At 44.6% G+C, this 18,668-nt stretch overlaps 1 protein-coding gene across 3 annotated transcripts in view; it reads right to left on the minus strand.

Annotated features, from left to right (window-relative positions):
* Positions 1–13,127: 13,127 nt before the first annotated feature.
* The window catches only part of apaf1 (apoptotic peptidase activating factor 1), a 28,116-nt gene continuing 22,575 nt past the window's right edge, over positions 13,128–18,668 (minus strand). For all 3 annotated transcript variants that reach the window (XM_077006787.1, XM_077006785.1, XM_077006786.1), the window contains one exon: positions 13,128–14,747. In XM_077006787.1, the coding sequence (XP_076862902.1) occupies positions 14,589–14,747 (159 nt within the window). In that variant the 3' untranslated portion in view covers positions 13,128–14,588. The remainder of the gene's footprint in view (positions 14,748–18,668) is intronic.

Consider the following 18,668-nt stretch of genomic DNA (forward strand, 5'->3'; position numbering starts at 1 on the left):
CCTTATGGCACTCTGCCATTGGCATGTCGCCCTTTGAGTGCCTCTACGGTTACGCGCCTCCTATGTTCACCGACCAGGAAAAGGAGGTTGGCTTCGGGGGCCCGCGCCTTGGTACGGCGGTGCCGGTTGGCTTGGCGCAAGGCCCATAAGGCCCTGTTGTCGGCCTCGGCTGGTTATCTCCGTCACGCGGACAAGCACCATCTTCCTGCCTTGTCCTTCCGCCCAGGGCAACGTGTCTGGTTGTCTGCCAAGGACCTCCTGGTCCGGGGAGGGACTAAGAAGCTAGCCCCTCGCTACTTGGGGCCCTTCAAAGTGGAGAGACGCATCAATCCCGTTGCTTACCGGCTGGTGTTCCCTCATTCCATGCGAGTTCACCCGGTATTTCATGTCTCCCGTCTCCGCCCGGTCCTGTGCAGTTTGCCCCGGGCTCCGGCGCCGCCAGCATCCCGCATGGTTGATGGCAGTCCTGTTTACACCGTCAGTCGTTTGTTGGATCATCGGCGCGTTCGAGGACGGGACCAGTACCTTGTTGACTGGACGGGTTACGGACCCGAGGAACGTTCCTGGGTTCCTGCCTCTCACATTGTTGACCGGTCCCTGATTCGCAACTTCCGACGCGACAGGGCAGTTCATCTGGGCCCGCGGGGTCTCGGGCCTAGAGGGGAGGGCTCTGTCAGGGCTGGCTCGGATGCCATGCCTTCTACCTCCACAAGAGGCACCCGAGTCAGTCCTAGACTGAATCGGCGCAATCAGCAATGATCCGTTTCACCTGTTGCCATGGCTTCTTAAGGAAGCTTGTGGAGACGGATCATTACTGATTCGTTTTGGTCATGCCGGTACGCTGTCAGCCCTTCTCTGTTTTCTCTGGTGTTGCGTTTTGTTGTAAGGTGTCTCGCCACCTTAATCTCTCACTTACCTATACTTATTCGAGTCTCTATCTCCTGCGCCGCTTACTGGCCCATCTCAAGTTTTCCTCCAGCTATCTCTCTTCCTATCCGTTACTCTTTTATTTTGGGAAGGGTTTTTTGTTGTGGCGCTCGCCTGCTGCCAGTCTTCCCCTGGCGTCCTTAGTTCCTTTGTCACGCGTTGAAGTTATTCCGCGTTTTTTTCTTTGTCTTTGTTATTTCCTCTCCTGTGTGTCCACGGTGTTGTTTATTTTTACGCGTCGAGTTTTCTGCGTCCTTTAAGTTTCGTTTTTGTTTGCCTGTGTGCATGTTTTCATGTGCACACAGTTTGGCTTTGCTGCCTTTATTTCCTGCCTGCTTTCTACGGCACTTGGGTCTGCCTCTCCCTACGTTTTCTGACTCGGTGTGTGCCTGGTGTACACCCCGCGTTACACTCAGAATCGAAATAAAAATGTAATCAGAAGAAAACATAGTACAAAACATTGTAACAAACAAAATTTTATCCCAGTGAAATGCACAAGTGATGTAAGCTATGCTGATCAAACACATCAAGTCTTCAAAGTCTCCTTATTAAATGTCTGCTCACTCACAAACAAGTCTTTTATAATAGCTAAATTAATTGAAGATTATTGTCTGGGCTTTCTTTTTCTAACAGACTTGGCTTGATAGCAATGGAGCAATAGTGCTAAATGAAGCTTCGCCTCCCGACTTTAACTATTTTAATGTCTCTAGAGTAAATAAGAGAGGTGGTGGTGTTGCATGTTTTTACCATAAAGCATTCCACTGTAAGCAGATCCCATTAGGGGAACATCCTACGTTTGAATATCTGGCAGTACAACTCAACAGTACTTATCCAGTTCTGTTGATTGTTATCTATCATCCTCCCAGACTACATACAAATTTTCTTGAAGATTTTGCAGAAATGCTTTCTAGGATTTTACTTGATTTTGATTATGTTTTTATTGCTGGGGATTTTAATATTCATGTGGATATATCCACAAATCCAATCTCTTCACAATTCATGAGGATGCTTAACTCTCTTAATCTCATACAGCATAAAAAATGTAAATGTGCCATATTTTTGTCAATTGTGATTTTTCACTGCAATCTAAATTTGTTCTCCGCTTTTTTACCCATCTGTGCAGTTAGAACACACACACACTAGTGATTACTAGGGGGCTGTGGATCACACGTGCCCAGAGCGGTGGGCAGCCCTAGCCCGGCGCCCAGGGACCAGTTGGGATTAGGTGCCTTTGCTCAAGGGCACCTCAGTCATGGCCTCAGGTCTGGGAATTGAACCCACGACCCTCTGTTCACATGACCAGCTCTTTACCACCAGGCCATGACTGCCCCAGCATGTATCAAGCCCAACTCATAAGCACGGCGACATTTTAGATTTGATAATTTCTAAACACATAGAGGTTAATAATACTGAAATTACTGATCTTGCAATCTGATCATTTTGGTGTATTTTTCAATATGTCATTATCTATTAGAACACTGTGAAAAGCGCACAATAACCAAGCGTTATCTCAGTGCTGGCAGTGCCGTGGCCTTCACAGACATAATACAGTCCCTCCCTCCTCAGAAAATGGGAATGAGTTAGTTGAAACATTCACACAGAGTTAGGAATTGTATTGATGCTGTGGCACCAAAGGTAACTAAAATTATCTCTGGTAGAATTAAGATGTCCTGGAGAAACACTCCATCTATTATAAAATTTAAGCAAGATTGTAGGCTTGAGAGAAGCTGGCGAAGGTCAAAATTGCAAGTGCATTTTAATATTGATAAAACAACATTGCAGAATTACAACAGTGAAGTGAAATTAGCAAGGAAAAACTACTTCTCTACCTTAATTGATTCATCCAATAATAACCCAGCTGACCTGTTCAAAAGTATAGATCAGCTAGTAAACCCCACCTGTGTCTTCCCTGAAACTGTTTCAGTAAAAATAAATGTGAGGAGTTTGCTATATTTTTTAGGGACAAGATTACTAGTATAAGGCAAAACATAGCAACAAGCACTTATAGACTATCAACCCTTATATCAGTTACTCAGCCTAACTTTAATATGTCTTATTTCCAAGAAGTTGACATGGTAACACTACTTGATGTCACTAAAATCCTCTACATGTGAACTGGGCCCTCTACCAACATGCTTTTTCAAGCAGGTTCTGAGCTCATTAGTTAATGAAGTTCTAAGAATTGTTAATTAGTCTGCAATTAGGAGAATTCCCTAACATTTTTAAAAACTACAATGGTTAAACCACTATTAAAGAACAGAAATCTTGATCCCACAATTCTAAATAATTATCGACCTATATCTAACTTTTCTTTTCTTAGCAAAATTATTTAAAAAGTTGTGTCAAGTTATGTCAAAGTAACTCAAATAAATGACACTTTTCAGTCTGGTTTCACAGCTCTCCACAGCACTGAAACAGCCCTAGTTAAGGTAGTAAATGACTTGAGATTGAATAAGGATGCAGGCATTAAATCTGCTAGATTTAAGCACCGCTTTTGACACTATTGATCATGAAATACTGCTTGATCGACTACAGAGCTGGGTAGGCCTTAGTGGCTTAGTCTTAGACTGGTTTAGATCGTATCTACCTGGGCGTGATTACTATGTAGCATTAGGTACCTCTTTCTCCACACATCAAAAAATAACTTGTGGCGTCCCCCAAGGATCAATTCTTGGGCCGTTACTATTCAACCTATATATGCTTCCGTTACCACATATCATTAACAAACATGGTATTAGTTATCATCAATATGCAGATGACAAATCAACTCACTCACTCATTTCTCTAGAACCTAAAGTCCTAAAATCTATTTTCTCAATGTTTGACTGCATAGATGATATACAGACATTTACATATATATACAAACATTTTTCTGCAATTGAATAAACAGAAGAGAGAGGTTCTTGTTCTTGGCAGTGATTCACAAAGGAATGATGTCCAGACTTATTTAAATTAAATGAATCTGAATGCCAGACAATGTGTTAAGAACCTGGGCGGCACCTTTGATAATGAGCTCAGCTTCAAATCACACATCATGACTACATGCAAGACAGCTTATTTTCACCTCCGAAACATCGCTAAGGTCCAAGATATGCTCTCTCCTGCTGATAGTCAAAAACTTGTCCATGCATTTATCACATCAAGGCTAGATTATTGTAATGCTGTTCTATCTGCTCTTCCAAAGAGCTCTATTTCTCATCTACAACGAGTTCAGAACGCTGCTGCAAGGGTTCTGACCCACAGGAGAAAGAGAGATCATATTACACCTGCACTCCATTCACTGCACTGGTCTTGCTCCTCTTTACCTCAGTGAAATGATGATTAGATATGTTCCAGTCAGGTCTCTCAGGTCTTCAAGCGGTAATCTACTGGTGATTCCTAAAAGCCGATTAAAGTTTGGCGAGGGTGCTTTTAGCCACTATGGCCCAAAGCTCTGGAACTCTCTTCCTGAAGAGCTCAGAGGCATTTCATCCCTGCACAGCTTTAAGAAACCTTCCTGTTTAGATCTGCTTTTAGTTTTTAGTTAAGCAACCCTAAATCTGTTCCATCTTTTTTACTTTATTCACTTTATTACATTATTTTATTGTTTCCTTTTTATCTTTAATTTCTTAATATTTTCCTTTGTCCTTATCTTTGCTTCCTTTTAATGTTTCTTCTTGCTTAAATTTATAATTTTAAAGCACTTTGAGTTGCATGTATGTATGAAAGGTGCTATACAAATAAAGTTTATTATTATATTTGTCACTGTGAGGCGGCCCCCTACCGGCCGCCTCCGTCCACAGCGGCTGTTGTTGTTGTTTTGTGACGTCATGTGCGTCCCTCAGGTGGGCGGAGCCCGTGATCCGTCTCACCTGAGGGTCGTTTGTTTGCCTATATATGTCTTGTCTTTGTACCAGTTGACCGCTGGTCATTATATCCTTAATTTGGAGATATTGCACGGGTTATTGGTTTGCACACTTTCTATTAAACCATCCTTTTTCCCTGAGACTTGGCGTGATCGCTTCCTTTTAGTTGCTCACCCCTGCCCGTCACAGAATAACCAGCCACCCTTCGGAAGCCGCCAGTCTCTTTTACTTTCTCCTTCGTTCGTGGTCATGTCTCGTGGTAAGTGTTTGTCTGCGTGGTGTTTTGTTTGAGGAGCTCTGCCGTACTTTTGTGTTTTGCGTGTGTGTGTGTGTGTGTGTGTGTGTGGTACGGCGAGGACCAGGGCAGTCTGCCCTGAGACAGCTTTTCATGTTCGTTGTCTGTTGGGAGAGTTCCGCCGTGCGTTTGTTTTGTGTTTGGCACGGCGAGGACCAGGGCGTCTTCCTGGAACAACTCTCTTGTTGTGTGGTGTTGTAAGTGTGTACGGGTGAACGGACCGGCGGATCAGTGTGCGTGCTCGTTTGTTATATGTTAAGTGTTTCATGTATGTGACGCGTTTGCCGCTCGTCACTGTCGCCTCGCTCCCCGTGTGTCATGTGTTTAATGTGGGGAGCGACTGCGACTCTGAGCGGCGCGTCACCACTGTTTATATGTAGAGCACGCACGTGTGGGTCCCGTTCGTTTACTGTTTGCGCACTATTTTCTGTTTGTGTAGTATTTGCGTGTTCGTTGTGTCCTAGCGTACTCATGACATGTCGTTGTTATATGTAATTCCACGCTTGCTCCTCCCCTTAAATATGTGTTTTGGGGGGGACCGGTTGTGGTCCTGTGCCACAGGGTATGGCACGAAGGGCGTCGGTGTGGCGCGTTTGTGTTGTGTGTTGGTGTGTGTGTGTGTGTGTTCTGTGTTCTGTGCAGGTGCTTCTCCTTGGCGGTGTTCCTGGACCTTGTGGGGGTCTCCACCTGGCAGGAGCCCCCTTGTGTTGTGGGGTGACCGGAGCCCGGTCATGAAGAGCCCCTCCCTAGAGGGCTGGGGCCCCCGGATGTTTGGGGACCATGGGGCTCCGGTCTGAAAAGCTCCTGCTGAGGAAGGAGATCCTCCCTTCTGCCCGGGGTGACCAGGAGGCCCTTGGGGCTGCTCCCTAGCCCACGTCGGGGGCGCTCTGGGCCTTGGTCTCTGGCGCTCCTGGGTTGGGTGGAGGAGTCCACCTTGCGATGAGAGGCCCCGGGAGGGGTTGGCTCCCCAGGAGGCTGGGGTGACCCCTAGCAGAAGGCAGGGGTCAGCTCTGGGAGGAGGTAGGTCCAGGAGGTGAAGTAGCCACGCCTTGGAGAGGTAGCCTGCACACACACACATACACGAGGGACGAGAAAGGAGCTGTAGCTCCTCGTCCTCACACCTGTGGGGCTCACCGGCTCAGGTCCGGTTAGGGCGTGAGGGCCCTGTGACCGACTGGGGCGTGGTTTTGTGTTGTTAACGGCCCGGTCGGTTCAGGGTCCCGCCCGGGGAGGTGAGCTGAGTAATGTTGTGTGTTTTATGTTTCAGCTCCCGGACTGCAGGAGGTGTGTCCCTGCCTGTCCCAGCCTTCCTGCCCCTTCATGTTTTGTGTGCAGCCGCTGTGCGCCACACACCCAGTGGAGGGGAGTGTGGCTTGGTGGGGGAGTCTGTCATGGTGAGGCGGCCCCCTACCGGCCGCCTCTGTCCACAGCGGCTGTTGTTGTTGTTTTTGTGACGTCATGTGCGTCCCTCAGGTGGGCGGAGCCCGTGATCCGTCTCACCTGAGAGTCGTTTGTTTGCCTATATATGTCTGGTCTTTGTACCAGTTGACCGCTGGTCATTATATCCTTAATTTGGAGATATTGCACGGGTTTTTGGTTTGCACACTTTCTATTAAACCATCCTTTTTCCCTGAGACTTGGCGTGAGAAGTCTCACGCTTCCTTTTAGTTGCTCACCCCTGCCCGGCACAATATTATTATTATTATTAATCATATTAGGGCTCCAGCGGTTACAGTCATTAGTTTAGCTTGAACCAGAGCACCGGACATTAGTGGCAACCTTAGACTGTTAGCTAAAAGGAGATATTCGAGGACAGTTATACATGCAGGGGCCAACAATATATGTTTGTGGCAGACGATGTCTGATGAGGTTATCTGCTCTGGTCCCATCCCAATGCGGCGTGGCGATGACAGCAGGCTCACTGTGTTAAACCGCTGGATGTCCAAGTGGTGTTCCAAAAATCAAGTGGGCTACATTAATAATTACAAAACATTCGAGGACAATCCTGGTCTCTTAGGTAAGGATGGTGCCGCCTTGCTATCCTGCAGCATAGCCCACAGCTTGTTAGTTAGTCGGCAGAGTAGTATTAGGAATTGCTGACAATCCAGAGTCATGACCAGGCCACAGACAAACAGGCAAAACCGACTGTCTGTGAGCTGCCAAGAGGCATCACCTACTGTAGTTTCAACAGAATTGAGACTGTGTCAGTGCCCTGGGTTAAATTCAAATAGTCCGTCCTAAGATTGTAACTAATATTTAATTGTCACATCCAATTATTAGTAGCAATATGACCAATCTGAAAATTGGCTTTCTCAATCTTGTCAACGAAATTATAAGCACCCAGAAAATTGATGTTCTGTGTCTCACAGAAACTTGGATTAGATCTGGTGAATATATAATTCTAAAGGAAGCCACTCGTGTGAGATACAGTTATGTACATAGACCAAGATTGTCAGGTAGATGAGGAATATGTATAATCTACTGAAATTCTTTAGAAATTCATCAGAAACACTTAGATATCTCCAATTCTTTACACAAAATGTAACAGGACCTACTCATTATTGCAATCATACCCTAGATTTAATGTTGACACAGGGTATCGCAATCTCTGACCACTATCTGGTCTCATTTGAGCTACATTTTAACCTGAATACCCGAGCTCCATTCAAGTATAAGGCCAGATTTTAAAAGCTTGCCCCGTGATACACCAACCAAACTCGAAACTTAAATAAACTTAAAACAAATAGCACTTAAATTAGAGTGGAAATGAGCGTAATAAAAAAAGCACTATATATACACAAATACATTTTGATGTGAACAGGTCGGAAATGGAGATTGACTAACCTGGAAATATTCCACTGTATCTGGAAGTACAGCCTTATTGAGTAAAAAAGGGCACTCAATTAAGCATGTTCAGCATACTTAGCCTAATTGAGAATAATAAAACAATCCTAGATTTCTCTTTAGTACTATTTCTAAACTCACGAAAAAATCAAGCAGGCTCTGAACCTCAGATTCCAGGAAACTTAACTAATAATGTATTCATAGATTTCTTTGATTATAAAATAGAGAATATTAGACTAAATATAAAACCTTTTATAAGTAATCCAACTGGTCCGTCATGTGATTTGGTTGATATCAAACAAAATTTTGCAGTAGAAGAAACGCTTGAAGCTTTTCATCCACTCTCATAAGCAAAATTGGAGGAAATAATTTCATTGGCCAATTGACTGCACATTAGACTCAATTACCTCAAAATTATTCAGAGGTATTACCAGTTGTGACTGAACCTCTTCTAACAGTAGTTAACTCATCCTTTGCCATAGGTCACATGCCCAAAAACTGTAAACTTGCAGTCATTAAACCCCTGATCAAGGAACCATATCTTGATCCAACTGTGCTATCTAGTTATAGACCCATCTTGAACCTATCATTTATATCCAAGATCATAGAAAAAGCAGTGGCCCAACAAGTATGCTTATAACTAAATATGAATCACATATTTGAAAAGTTCCAGACCTGATTTAGGCCTCACTATAGTACTGAAACAGCCCAAGTTAAAGTAACAAATGATCTCCTTCTTGCCTCAGATGTATCTCTCTATCTCAAGGCTATGTATCTCTATTAGTGCTTTTCGTTTGTAGTGCAGCTTTCGACAATAGTTCACAGGATCCACCTAGAAAGGTAAGAAAACAGGGTTGGAATCCTAAGTACAACCCTTTCATGGTCTAATTTTTAACCGATCACTATCAGTTTGTAGAGCTCAATAACATTCCCTCCAAACGCACAAAAGTGAAATATGGAGTCCCCCAAGACTCCATCTTAGGACCACTATTATTTACATTATATGTTACCATTGGGCATAGTTATAAACAAACAATTTTGACTGCTATGCAGACGACACCCAACTTTACATATCAGCCAAACCTGATGACAAATCCAGATTAGGGAAAATCGAGGCATGTGTAAGAGATGCTAAATGCCACAAAACTTCCTCCATCTTATGTTCTCATTCTGGCTCCAAAGGCCGCAAGACAGAAAATATCAGATCTAATGCTAAATCTTGCAGACTACCCCATTACACCTGACTCAGTAGCCAAATATCTCTGTGTCATACTCAACTCTGACCAATCATTTGACAAATACATAGATAATACTACTAGGGTAGCCTTTCTACATTTCCGTAACATTGTCAATCTAAGAAATGCATTATCCTGGCATGATGCAGAAAAATTTGTACATGCCTTTATCTCCAGATTAGACTACTGTAACTCATTACTGTTAGGGTGCTCAAATGGGAATCTAAATAAACTTAGTAGTTCAAAATGCTGCAGCCGGAGTTCTAACAAGAACTACAAAATTTGATTATAGAAAAATCATATCAGCCAGTCTTATCAGCTCTGCATTGGCTCTCAGTTAAAAATTCCAGTTAAACACTGCACAGGCTTGCTACTGATTACCTCCAAGAACTTATCTCCTATTATGAACCCCCATGTCCACTAATATCACAGGATGCTGGATCCTATTAGTTCCAATAATTAATAAGGTAACAGCATGTATACTGTAAGGCTCCACAATGTGTCCCGAACTCTGAAACAGTAAGTACAGGTACCTGTAGTCCCAGTACCTGTAATCTTTAAGGCAGTGGTTCCCAAACTTTTTCTGCCGTGCCCCCCTTTTAGATGAGAATATTTTTGCGCCCCCCCCTACACATACCCCCCCCCGTATTGACACATGTGCACATGTTTTACTTCCAAGCTCCACGCCCCCCCTGCAATAACTCCCACCACTTTGGGAACCACTCCTTTAAGGACAGGTTGAAAATGAACTTATTTAGTTTAGAATTTGGTAAACTAAAGGTACAGATTCAGGGGTTCATGGGCAAAGGGTTTCATGGTAAACTGGGGCGCTGGTGCTGTCGTCCTGTCTCTGCACGTGATCACTCAAGTTTGTTGACAGTATAGTGGATGGATGACATTGTCTCAGGATGCTCCCAAGTCTGTGTTACCTTCTGGTTCTGCCCTTTTAGTTAGGCTTCATTTTAATTTTAATCATTTTAATGCCGGAGCTGCTGCCACACTCCAGAAATGTTTACATTTCCTCTGTCTCACATATTGTCCCCTACAGAGCTAATTGTCCTTCTTTCTTTTCCAAATTCTTTCCTGCTATGGCTGTATCTCCACGGTCCTGGACTGCTATTACTGACCATCAAGAAGTCTAGGACTCTTAAGAATAATAACACAGGTCAACAGCATTTTTGGGGCCAAAGATATTTCAACGAATTTAGGGTAACTTTGGGGTGCTGATTCTGAATATGTCATCAGTTTTGCCAGATTGGCTCAAGTTTTTGAGATTTTTCGTGAAATGTGTAAAAAAAAAAGACGTAATTTGCTACACGCGCATTAACTTTATTTTATTTTATTTTATTTAAAATAGGCCAAATACACTTTTTTTATGAAGTCTGTTATGTTTCTTCTATGTTTTTGCAGTGTATATTCACCACAAATGTAACAGAATGTGTCTGGATCGTTTTCACTGGAAAACAGACAACAACATAAAGTTAGTGCAAAAATCAAGCTATGAACAAACTTTTAGAACACTAATTAACAAAAAACTATATTGAGAACTGCTCAGTTCAAGTACTAATCCCAAGAAATTAATGAGATGATGCGTCGCATTTACCAACAAGTGCTATAAATAAGATACCAAAAATCTCAAAAACTTGAGCCAATCTGGCAAAACTGATAGCATATTCAGAATCAGCACCCCAAAAATACCCCAAATTCATTAAAATATTTTGGACACCAGTAAATTTTTTTTTTTTTGTTGACCTGTGTAATTATATAGAGAACACATGTATAATACTGTAAATACACACAAAGATGAGAATTACTTATCATTCATATCACTTCTTTATGTATCTGTCTAATTATTGTTGCCATGGTGACCGGCATTGGCCAGAAGAGGATGGGTTCCCCCCCTGAGTCTTCCTCTCAAGGGTTCTTCCTCATGCTTAGGGAGTTTCTACTTGCCACTGTCACCCTTGGCTTGCTCATCGGGGGCTTGGACTTAGACAAAAAGCTGCTTTATGACAACTGTTGTAAAAAAGCACTATATATACAAATACATTTTGATGTGAACAGGTCTGTTCATCCTACAGTGGTCAACAGAGTGCAGAACATCCTACACAGACATTGCATTTCTTGACTACCTATATAGATTTTGAGAATGATATGCAAAAATATTTTAACTACCTTTTCTACCTTGGTCAAATCTAACAAAAACTGACTCAACGAATGTTTAGATAACACATTACATAGATTATGTATGGATATAATGGATTTTTAAAACCATTTTCTTTTGACATGAATACAATTGCAGAAATGGCAAAGAGATGCACAACTACTCAATGAAATCTGACATAAATGTTCTGAAGGACGAGCTAACCGTGTCTGATGTTTGGCCAATAAATGAGGTACACAATAAAAATTCTTGATTCTTGTTTTTTTTCCTTCAGTCTCCATCACGTAGTGTTTGATCAACTTTGCATACATTATCAAACCTTTGCTATTTCTCCTACACATCTGATCAGACTATGTCGCACAGGCAACAGCACTAACAAAAGGTTTTGCCTCCAGTATGCCTATAAATAGAACAACAGACTCCAAGGCCCTATTGAGAACTGACATAAAACTGACACAAAACATACACGCTGCATTCGTGAAAGACACAAGGCAGCCATTGATCCTTCAGCGTTCTGCATTTTCCTCCAGGGCTTTGTGTTTGGATGCCGATGATCGCCGCTCGCGGTTATATTAGTCCTTTTTTTCTGGTTGGTGAATGGTGGTGTAGTGGGAGGGAATGCAGAGAACTGTCTCACAGTCAGACACTGCGGCCCACTGTCTGTCTGCTCTCACCAGACAAGCACCAAGAAGAAGCTTCCCAGCCAGACAGGAGACGGAGCACGACCACACAACTGCAGCGGCACCACACGACTCTCTACAGCACGCACTCGCTGTCTTTTGTTCGTTTGCAGTCAGAAATGACAAACACCTCTTACACACATAAGACAGATCATTCTAAGACACACACACTGTGTAGAAAGCATAAAAAGGGGGGTGGGGGATGTAATGTAGTGTAGTAATGTAGGTCTTACCTACTTAATGTCACGTTAGTTGATTGTAAAATACATTTATGCTTGGCACTCATCTTTCAGGTCTGGACTATCCTAAAAAAATTAATACACAGGCCAAATCATCAGCCAAAACATTACAACCATTAACCAGTGTAGAACACTTATTATTCTACAGTGGCACCTCTGAAGGGATAAGATCTCCTAGGTACCTCCTAGGTAGGATCAGTTATGTAGGATCTCCTAGGTAGGATCTGTTAGGCAGGAAGTGAATAGTTAGTTATTGGAAGTTCATGTGTTGAAAGCAGTGTTGTGTTGAGTGGTTAGTACCTACCAAAAGTGGATCCAAAAGAAGACTAACGGAAGTCTGATGGAGCAACGGAGGAATGTGGCGTGATGTTTTTTTGCCTTCACATGGACATCCAGGTGTGTGTGCATCACTTCCCCAGGTAAGCGACGGCAACAACACTATGGGAGGAGTGTAGGCTGGAGGAGGGAGTGTGGTGCTCTGGGTAATGTGCTACAGGGAAACCTTGAATCCTGGCATTCTCATACATGTTATTTCCAGACGTACCATCCACCTAAACGTTCCTGGTGAACAAGTACACCCCTTCTCCATTATTCACTAACGGTAGTGGCCTTCAGCAGGAGAATGTGTCCTGCCACACTGCAGAAACAAACAGTTCTAGGTGTTGACATCAAACTCCCCAGATCTCCAAATTCCCCAGACGTCTGACTGAGCATTTGTGTGAGATGTGCTAGAAAAGTCCAATCCATGGAAGCCCCACCTTGCAACTTAAAGGATCTGCCACAAATACTTCAGTGCCAGTTATTACAGGGCATCTTCAAAGGTCATGTGGGGTCTGTTTCAATGGGTCAAATCTTCACACGCACACACGTATATAATAAACAAACAAAACAAAACAGGCAACGCTAACACTTTTATTGAAAAGTGTCTTGCAAAGTACACAGAGTTTACCACAAAGATGGGAACAGGAGTACAACCGATTAAGGTCAAACACTTAATTCCAAGAGAAAGACACCGGTCTGTAATGCGCAAGCATGTGTCATGGGGCCTGTGGAGGTTATTTTCAAAAACAAAACATTTTACACAAATACATTTTCATAGTTGATTCTGACAACACTGTTTGCAGAACACCAGCACCATACAGTCATATCCATCACCAAACAAAACAAACCCTTAAATTTATCTGAATATCTTTATATTATAGAATTTAGAATTTGTCCAAATAGTAATGCACCCACTACAGAAGTTAATATTGGACATATTAGGTAGTAATAGAGCCTGATGTAAAATACATCATTATATAATAATGCCTAATATAAAATAACAAAACGCAATTGATTACTCATCTCTTGCTGCTAAGCATATGCTGGCACATCAGAAATGCGATCCTCACAGTTCAAACCTCATTCCAAGTTTTTAAGACGCACCTATAGCTTGGCCCAGATCTGCCTTTATAGCCATCTTTGGTACAGGCCCTTTGCAAACCATGACCAAATTGCAGTTTTTATGGTATAAACAGTGTGTAGTTCTATTTTCTGCTGAAGCTCTATCTGGACTAATGACTCATAATTAGAGGGTTGAACCCTCACCCCCTTTTCCATTCTGGGGGCGGCTCCTGGCTACAGATCTCGTCACCTGCTACCCCACACCCCATCTGTCTCGGTAACTCAGCTGTATCTGGTCAGGGCAGAGGATGTGTGAGGAGACAAAACCACAGTCCTTTAGACAGAATGCTGATGCTGATCTTACCACAAATCCATTTTACAGCTTGTGGATTATTAGTTCTACGTTATTAAATGTTTTCATTATATTGTTCATGCACATAAAAGGTAGCACCGCCTACAGAAGTGTTGGTGAAGGATTCAGATGAGGCCCTGAGAATCTGCCTACTGCCTCGAAAAAGACAGAAATAAGCCAGGCTTTTGATATTATTGGTCATCAAATACACACTTCACATCTTAGAATACCAAAGATACAGATTGTCCTAGAAAAGCAATGATTCACTTCAAGTCAGTGCAACTTGGAAAAGGCAGGTAATTTCAGTTCATAACATTGTAACAATCAACATGGTAGAAAATCAGAATAAAGAGAAGAAAGCATTACTTGAAATAGTCAACATCACAAAATCATGTTTTACAAAGATTATTAGGAAAATTGCTTTCCCCAAATGTAGAAAGAATCCTTATAAAAGGCTGCAAAAACATAGAAAAGAATGCATTGGGAAAGACGGATCCCTTGGAATTCTCCTGGATCCTGGCTCTAGACTTCTCCTGGATCCTGGCTCTAGACTTCTCCTGGATCCTGGCTCTAGACTTCTCCTGGATCCTGGCTCTAGACTTCGCCTCTTCTCCACTACCCACTCTAGACCTGACCTCCCTCCACCTGCTTCAGGATGTACAGGATTCCGATGTTGTCGATGGTGACGAACGTCTTGAAGTCGGGCGAGGCGTGGATCTGCTTCAGATTGTTCCCCGTGGTGTGGAATGTCTGCAGGGCCTCTCCCCTCTCCACACTCCACCACTGCAGGAGAGACACGGCGGAGAAGCAGGCCGTTAGCAGGACGACCAAGACCACACAGAGCAAAATGCAACAGGGAAAAGTCCTGATACAGTAGCTTCTCAAGCAGCACATCTTGGGACTTGGGATGCCAGACGATAAGCTGCACCTCCTACTTCCTGGAAGACGTCTGGCACCCGAGTCGGCCCTCGGGGCAACAAAACTAGTTGTTTGTGGAGCGAACATCTGTGAGGTGCAGCTTCTTGGAGCATGTGTTAATGCAGCGTCCAGATGTCACCCTTAAAAAGGACACCGCCAATCTGTCCAGTGTGCTGGCTGTGGTACAGTATGATGTACAACTTTTCACTACTTTGTGGGGAAAAACCTCATCAATTTGGGGGAAATGAGGCCACTCCACTGCTAACAGCTAAAGCATCAGTGACAAGAACAGATGTGTTTAGCCACCACACACACACACACACACACACACACACACACACACACATCCAACAGATTCATTAATCATGGAACCCTATGAGTGAATAAATGTGCCTCATTTGCATCTACCAGAGCGCAGGGCTGCGTTAAGAGACGGTTTAAATGACAGGCCCATCTGAGGGGGAAGAGCCAGCCCCACATGGCTCACCAGTGGACAGAAGGCTCCACCCCCCTGCCTGACCCAGCACACCCACTTAACATCAGAACAATAGCACTAGTGCAGCGGTCATGAGTGGATGAATGTCCACACTTTTTCCATCTCTTCCTCATTTAAAATGTGTTACACTGATTCTTTGATACGTTATACAACTTTAGTTTTTTTTTTATTAATTTGTCAAAATCTCTAAAACATGTTTTGACTTCATAATTATGGGTAATAAAGTGTAGCTCGATATGAAATAGCAAAGGTATCCTTTCGCAAATCAAACACACAACTCTGTAAAGATTACTTTGCGTGTCCACATGAATGCTGCTCCCCACCATTGTTACGTCAAAATGATTTAGAAAACCCGGGTGTGACGGTGGGTGATGTGGGTGAATCTGCACCCCCTGGAGGCGCTAGAATGAAGGCACCTTCCATTATCTGCTGAGTGCCAGCACATCCTCCTAGACTCCCGGACCAGGAACACCGCAGCGCTACCTTTGGGAGGGAGGAGCAGACAGCGCGCCCTGGAGCAGACAGCGCGCCCTGCACCCGCCAGCGTGCCCTGCACCCGCCAGCGCGCCCTACACCCGCCAGCGCGCCCTGCACCCGCCAGCACGCCCTGCACCCGCCAGCGCGCTCTATACGCTCCAGCGCGCCCTACACCCGCCAGCGCGCTCTATACGCTCCAGCGCGCCCTACACCCGCCAGCACGCCCTATACGCTCCAGCGCGCCCTACACCCGCCAGCGCGCTCTATACGCTCCAGCGCGCCCTAGACCCGCCAGCGCGCCCTATACGCTCCAGCGCGCCCTACACCCGCCAGCGCGCCCTGCACCCGCCAGCACGCCCTATACGCTCCAGCGTGCCCTACACCCGCCAGCGCGCTCTATACGCTCCAGCGCGCCCTACACCCGCCAGCGCGCCCTATACGCTCCAGCGCGCCCTATACGCTCCAGCGCGCCCTACACCCGCCAGCGCGCCCTACACCCGCCAGCGCGCCCTATACCCGCCACCAGGAACTGGTGAGACGGCATGGGGCGGCACGGTATGGTGAGTTGGCACGGCGGGCCCTCGTTGTTTGGTAAGAGGTGAGAAATGAATGTTTCACAGAAGGTGTTGGGAGAGGGTGGATTTATTAAAGCAGAGACCCTGGCAGCTTCTCCACTAGAGGCGGAGCGTGAGAATGAAGGAGGCCCGAAAGACAGCACAAAGTGTTGTGGAGAAAGGCAACCAATGTGTGCCACCACGCATGGAAGAAACCACAAGAGAGGGATGGGGAGAGAGAGGGAAGAGGGTGCTCGAGGAGAGTGAGAGAAGGAGAGGGGGTCACACTATCAAAAGTATCAAAAGGCTGAATGGGCAAATACTCGCGCATGAAATGCACAATACAGTTTCCGAGAAAGGGCCGTCTTTACTAGAGAGAGGTAAAGATGTAACTAATGGTTTTGAGCTAGCTGGCCCAACAGCATGCCAACACTGTTGCCTGGCAGAAGATGAGGATTATTCATTGCTGTGAAGTTGTGTTGTGATGATGCCCTGGATAGTCTGAAAGCCGGTTTCATTATTTCAGTTCCACACATTTGTATCTGCTGAGGCAGTAGATTCTCCTGAAGTTCTGGGTCTCACTGAGCAGTCTGGAGTTACATAAACCATCATGTGAGAGCTTGTCTCATTAGTGCCAAAGGCTGGATGGGCTTCACTCACACACACAGTCAATTTAAGTTTTATTGATGTGTGTTTCTGTACATATGCTATGCCTACAAAACATTTACTCAATAAAAATCTTTTCTTATTGCTGCATCAGTGGGTCTGTCCTCACCGCCTCTATAACCATTTGGTTTGGCTCTTCACCTCACAGGAGGAGCCTGGCGCTTAATCAAGACGGCAGGGAGGGTTACGGAATGTGACCCGCCAACACTACATACAACAGTAGAGCCAATCTAATGGCACTACTGAACCTGTGACTGAACCCTAGACTCTCACCCTGAACCCTAGACTCTCACCCTGAACCCTAGACGCTCACCACTCTCACCCTCAACCCTAGAGCACTCTCACCCTCAACCCTAGACCCCCTCCTCTCACCCTGAACCCTAGACCCCCCAAATGTGAATCCAGGGAAAAAAATGACTTTAAGCCTGGTTTGCAGGTTCATGTCGATGTACGTACATACATGCAGACTCACATTTCAGTGTAAATCCATTTATTAATTGTACTATTCCAGTATCTTATTGGTATTACTGCTGAAAGTGGAGAAAACCAAGTTACTGCACCCTTAAGCAGCACGAATCAGCAGCTCGTATTGTCCTATGCTCGGATACCCTTGTTTGTATAAGGACATCTGATCTGATCTGATCTACAGTGGCTTTTCACTTTAACCCCAGAAGCTGAGCAGCCTAAATTACATGAGGAAGAAACCTCGAGAGGAACCAACGCCGGTCACCATAACAACAATTAGAGAGATACAAAAACAAAGAAAAGATGGGAAGGATAAACCTCATCTTTGTGTGTATTCATATACATGAGCTCTCTATGTAATTCCTATGCAGTGCTAAACTTCTTGATGGTTGGTAATGGTAGTCCAGGAGAATTTGGGGTGGTGAGAGGGTCCATGGCAGCGGGTTTATCCTCCTCCTACTACACCTACACACCTGTCCCTCAGGTAGGTCACAGTGATGTTTGCTGGTTAGACTGTGTGTGTGTGTGTGTGTGTGTACCTGTATGTACACCTCTATGTGTGGGCCCTGCATAACAGCTGGTCAAGCTCCTGAGGCCTTCAGACACAGTGCGAAAGGAGATGGATGAGAGAGATGAGAAGTAAACAGAAGTTAACAGGCAGACAGAGACTGAGGACCAGGCACAATCAGCCATTACAGTTGCAGGGCTGCCACAACACGTAGTTCATCCTGCACTGAGGCTGAAATACTGAAGCTTGGACAATCACTCTTTTCCTTCTTTCTCTTCCAGACCTGGGCAGAAGGGACCCATACATGTTTCACTGCTGCAGAAGATGTGTGTGTGTGTGTGTGTGTGTGTGTGTGTGTGTGTGTGTGTGTGTGTGTTATCAGGACTCCACAGGGACACTCCCGTTCTGTGCACACTTTGACATTCTGACAGAATAGTCATTACTGAGAATGGCAAAGCCACAGCAGCTATAAAACGTGTGTATGTTCCAGTCATTCCGCACACAATAAAACAGTCCAGTTATTATGCAGGACGGCAGAAGGCACGAACAGCTCTGCCTCCCTCATAAGGCCCTGGGACAACAAGGCAGCCCGGCGAACATCTACACAAACCACCATTAGA

Source organism: Brachyhypopomus gauderio, chromosome 5 (assembly GCF_052324685.1).
Source record: "Brachyhypopomus gauderio isolate BG-103 chromosome 5, BGAUD_0.2, whole genome shotgun sequence".
NCBI classification, from domain to species: domain Eukaryota; kingdom Metazoa; phylum Chordata; class Actinopteri; order Gymnotiformes; family Hypopomidae; genus Brachyhypopomus; species Brachyhypopomus gauderio.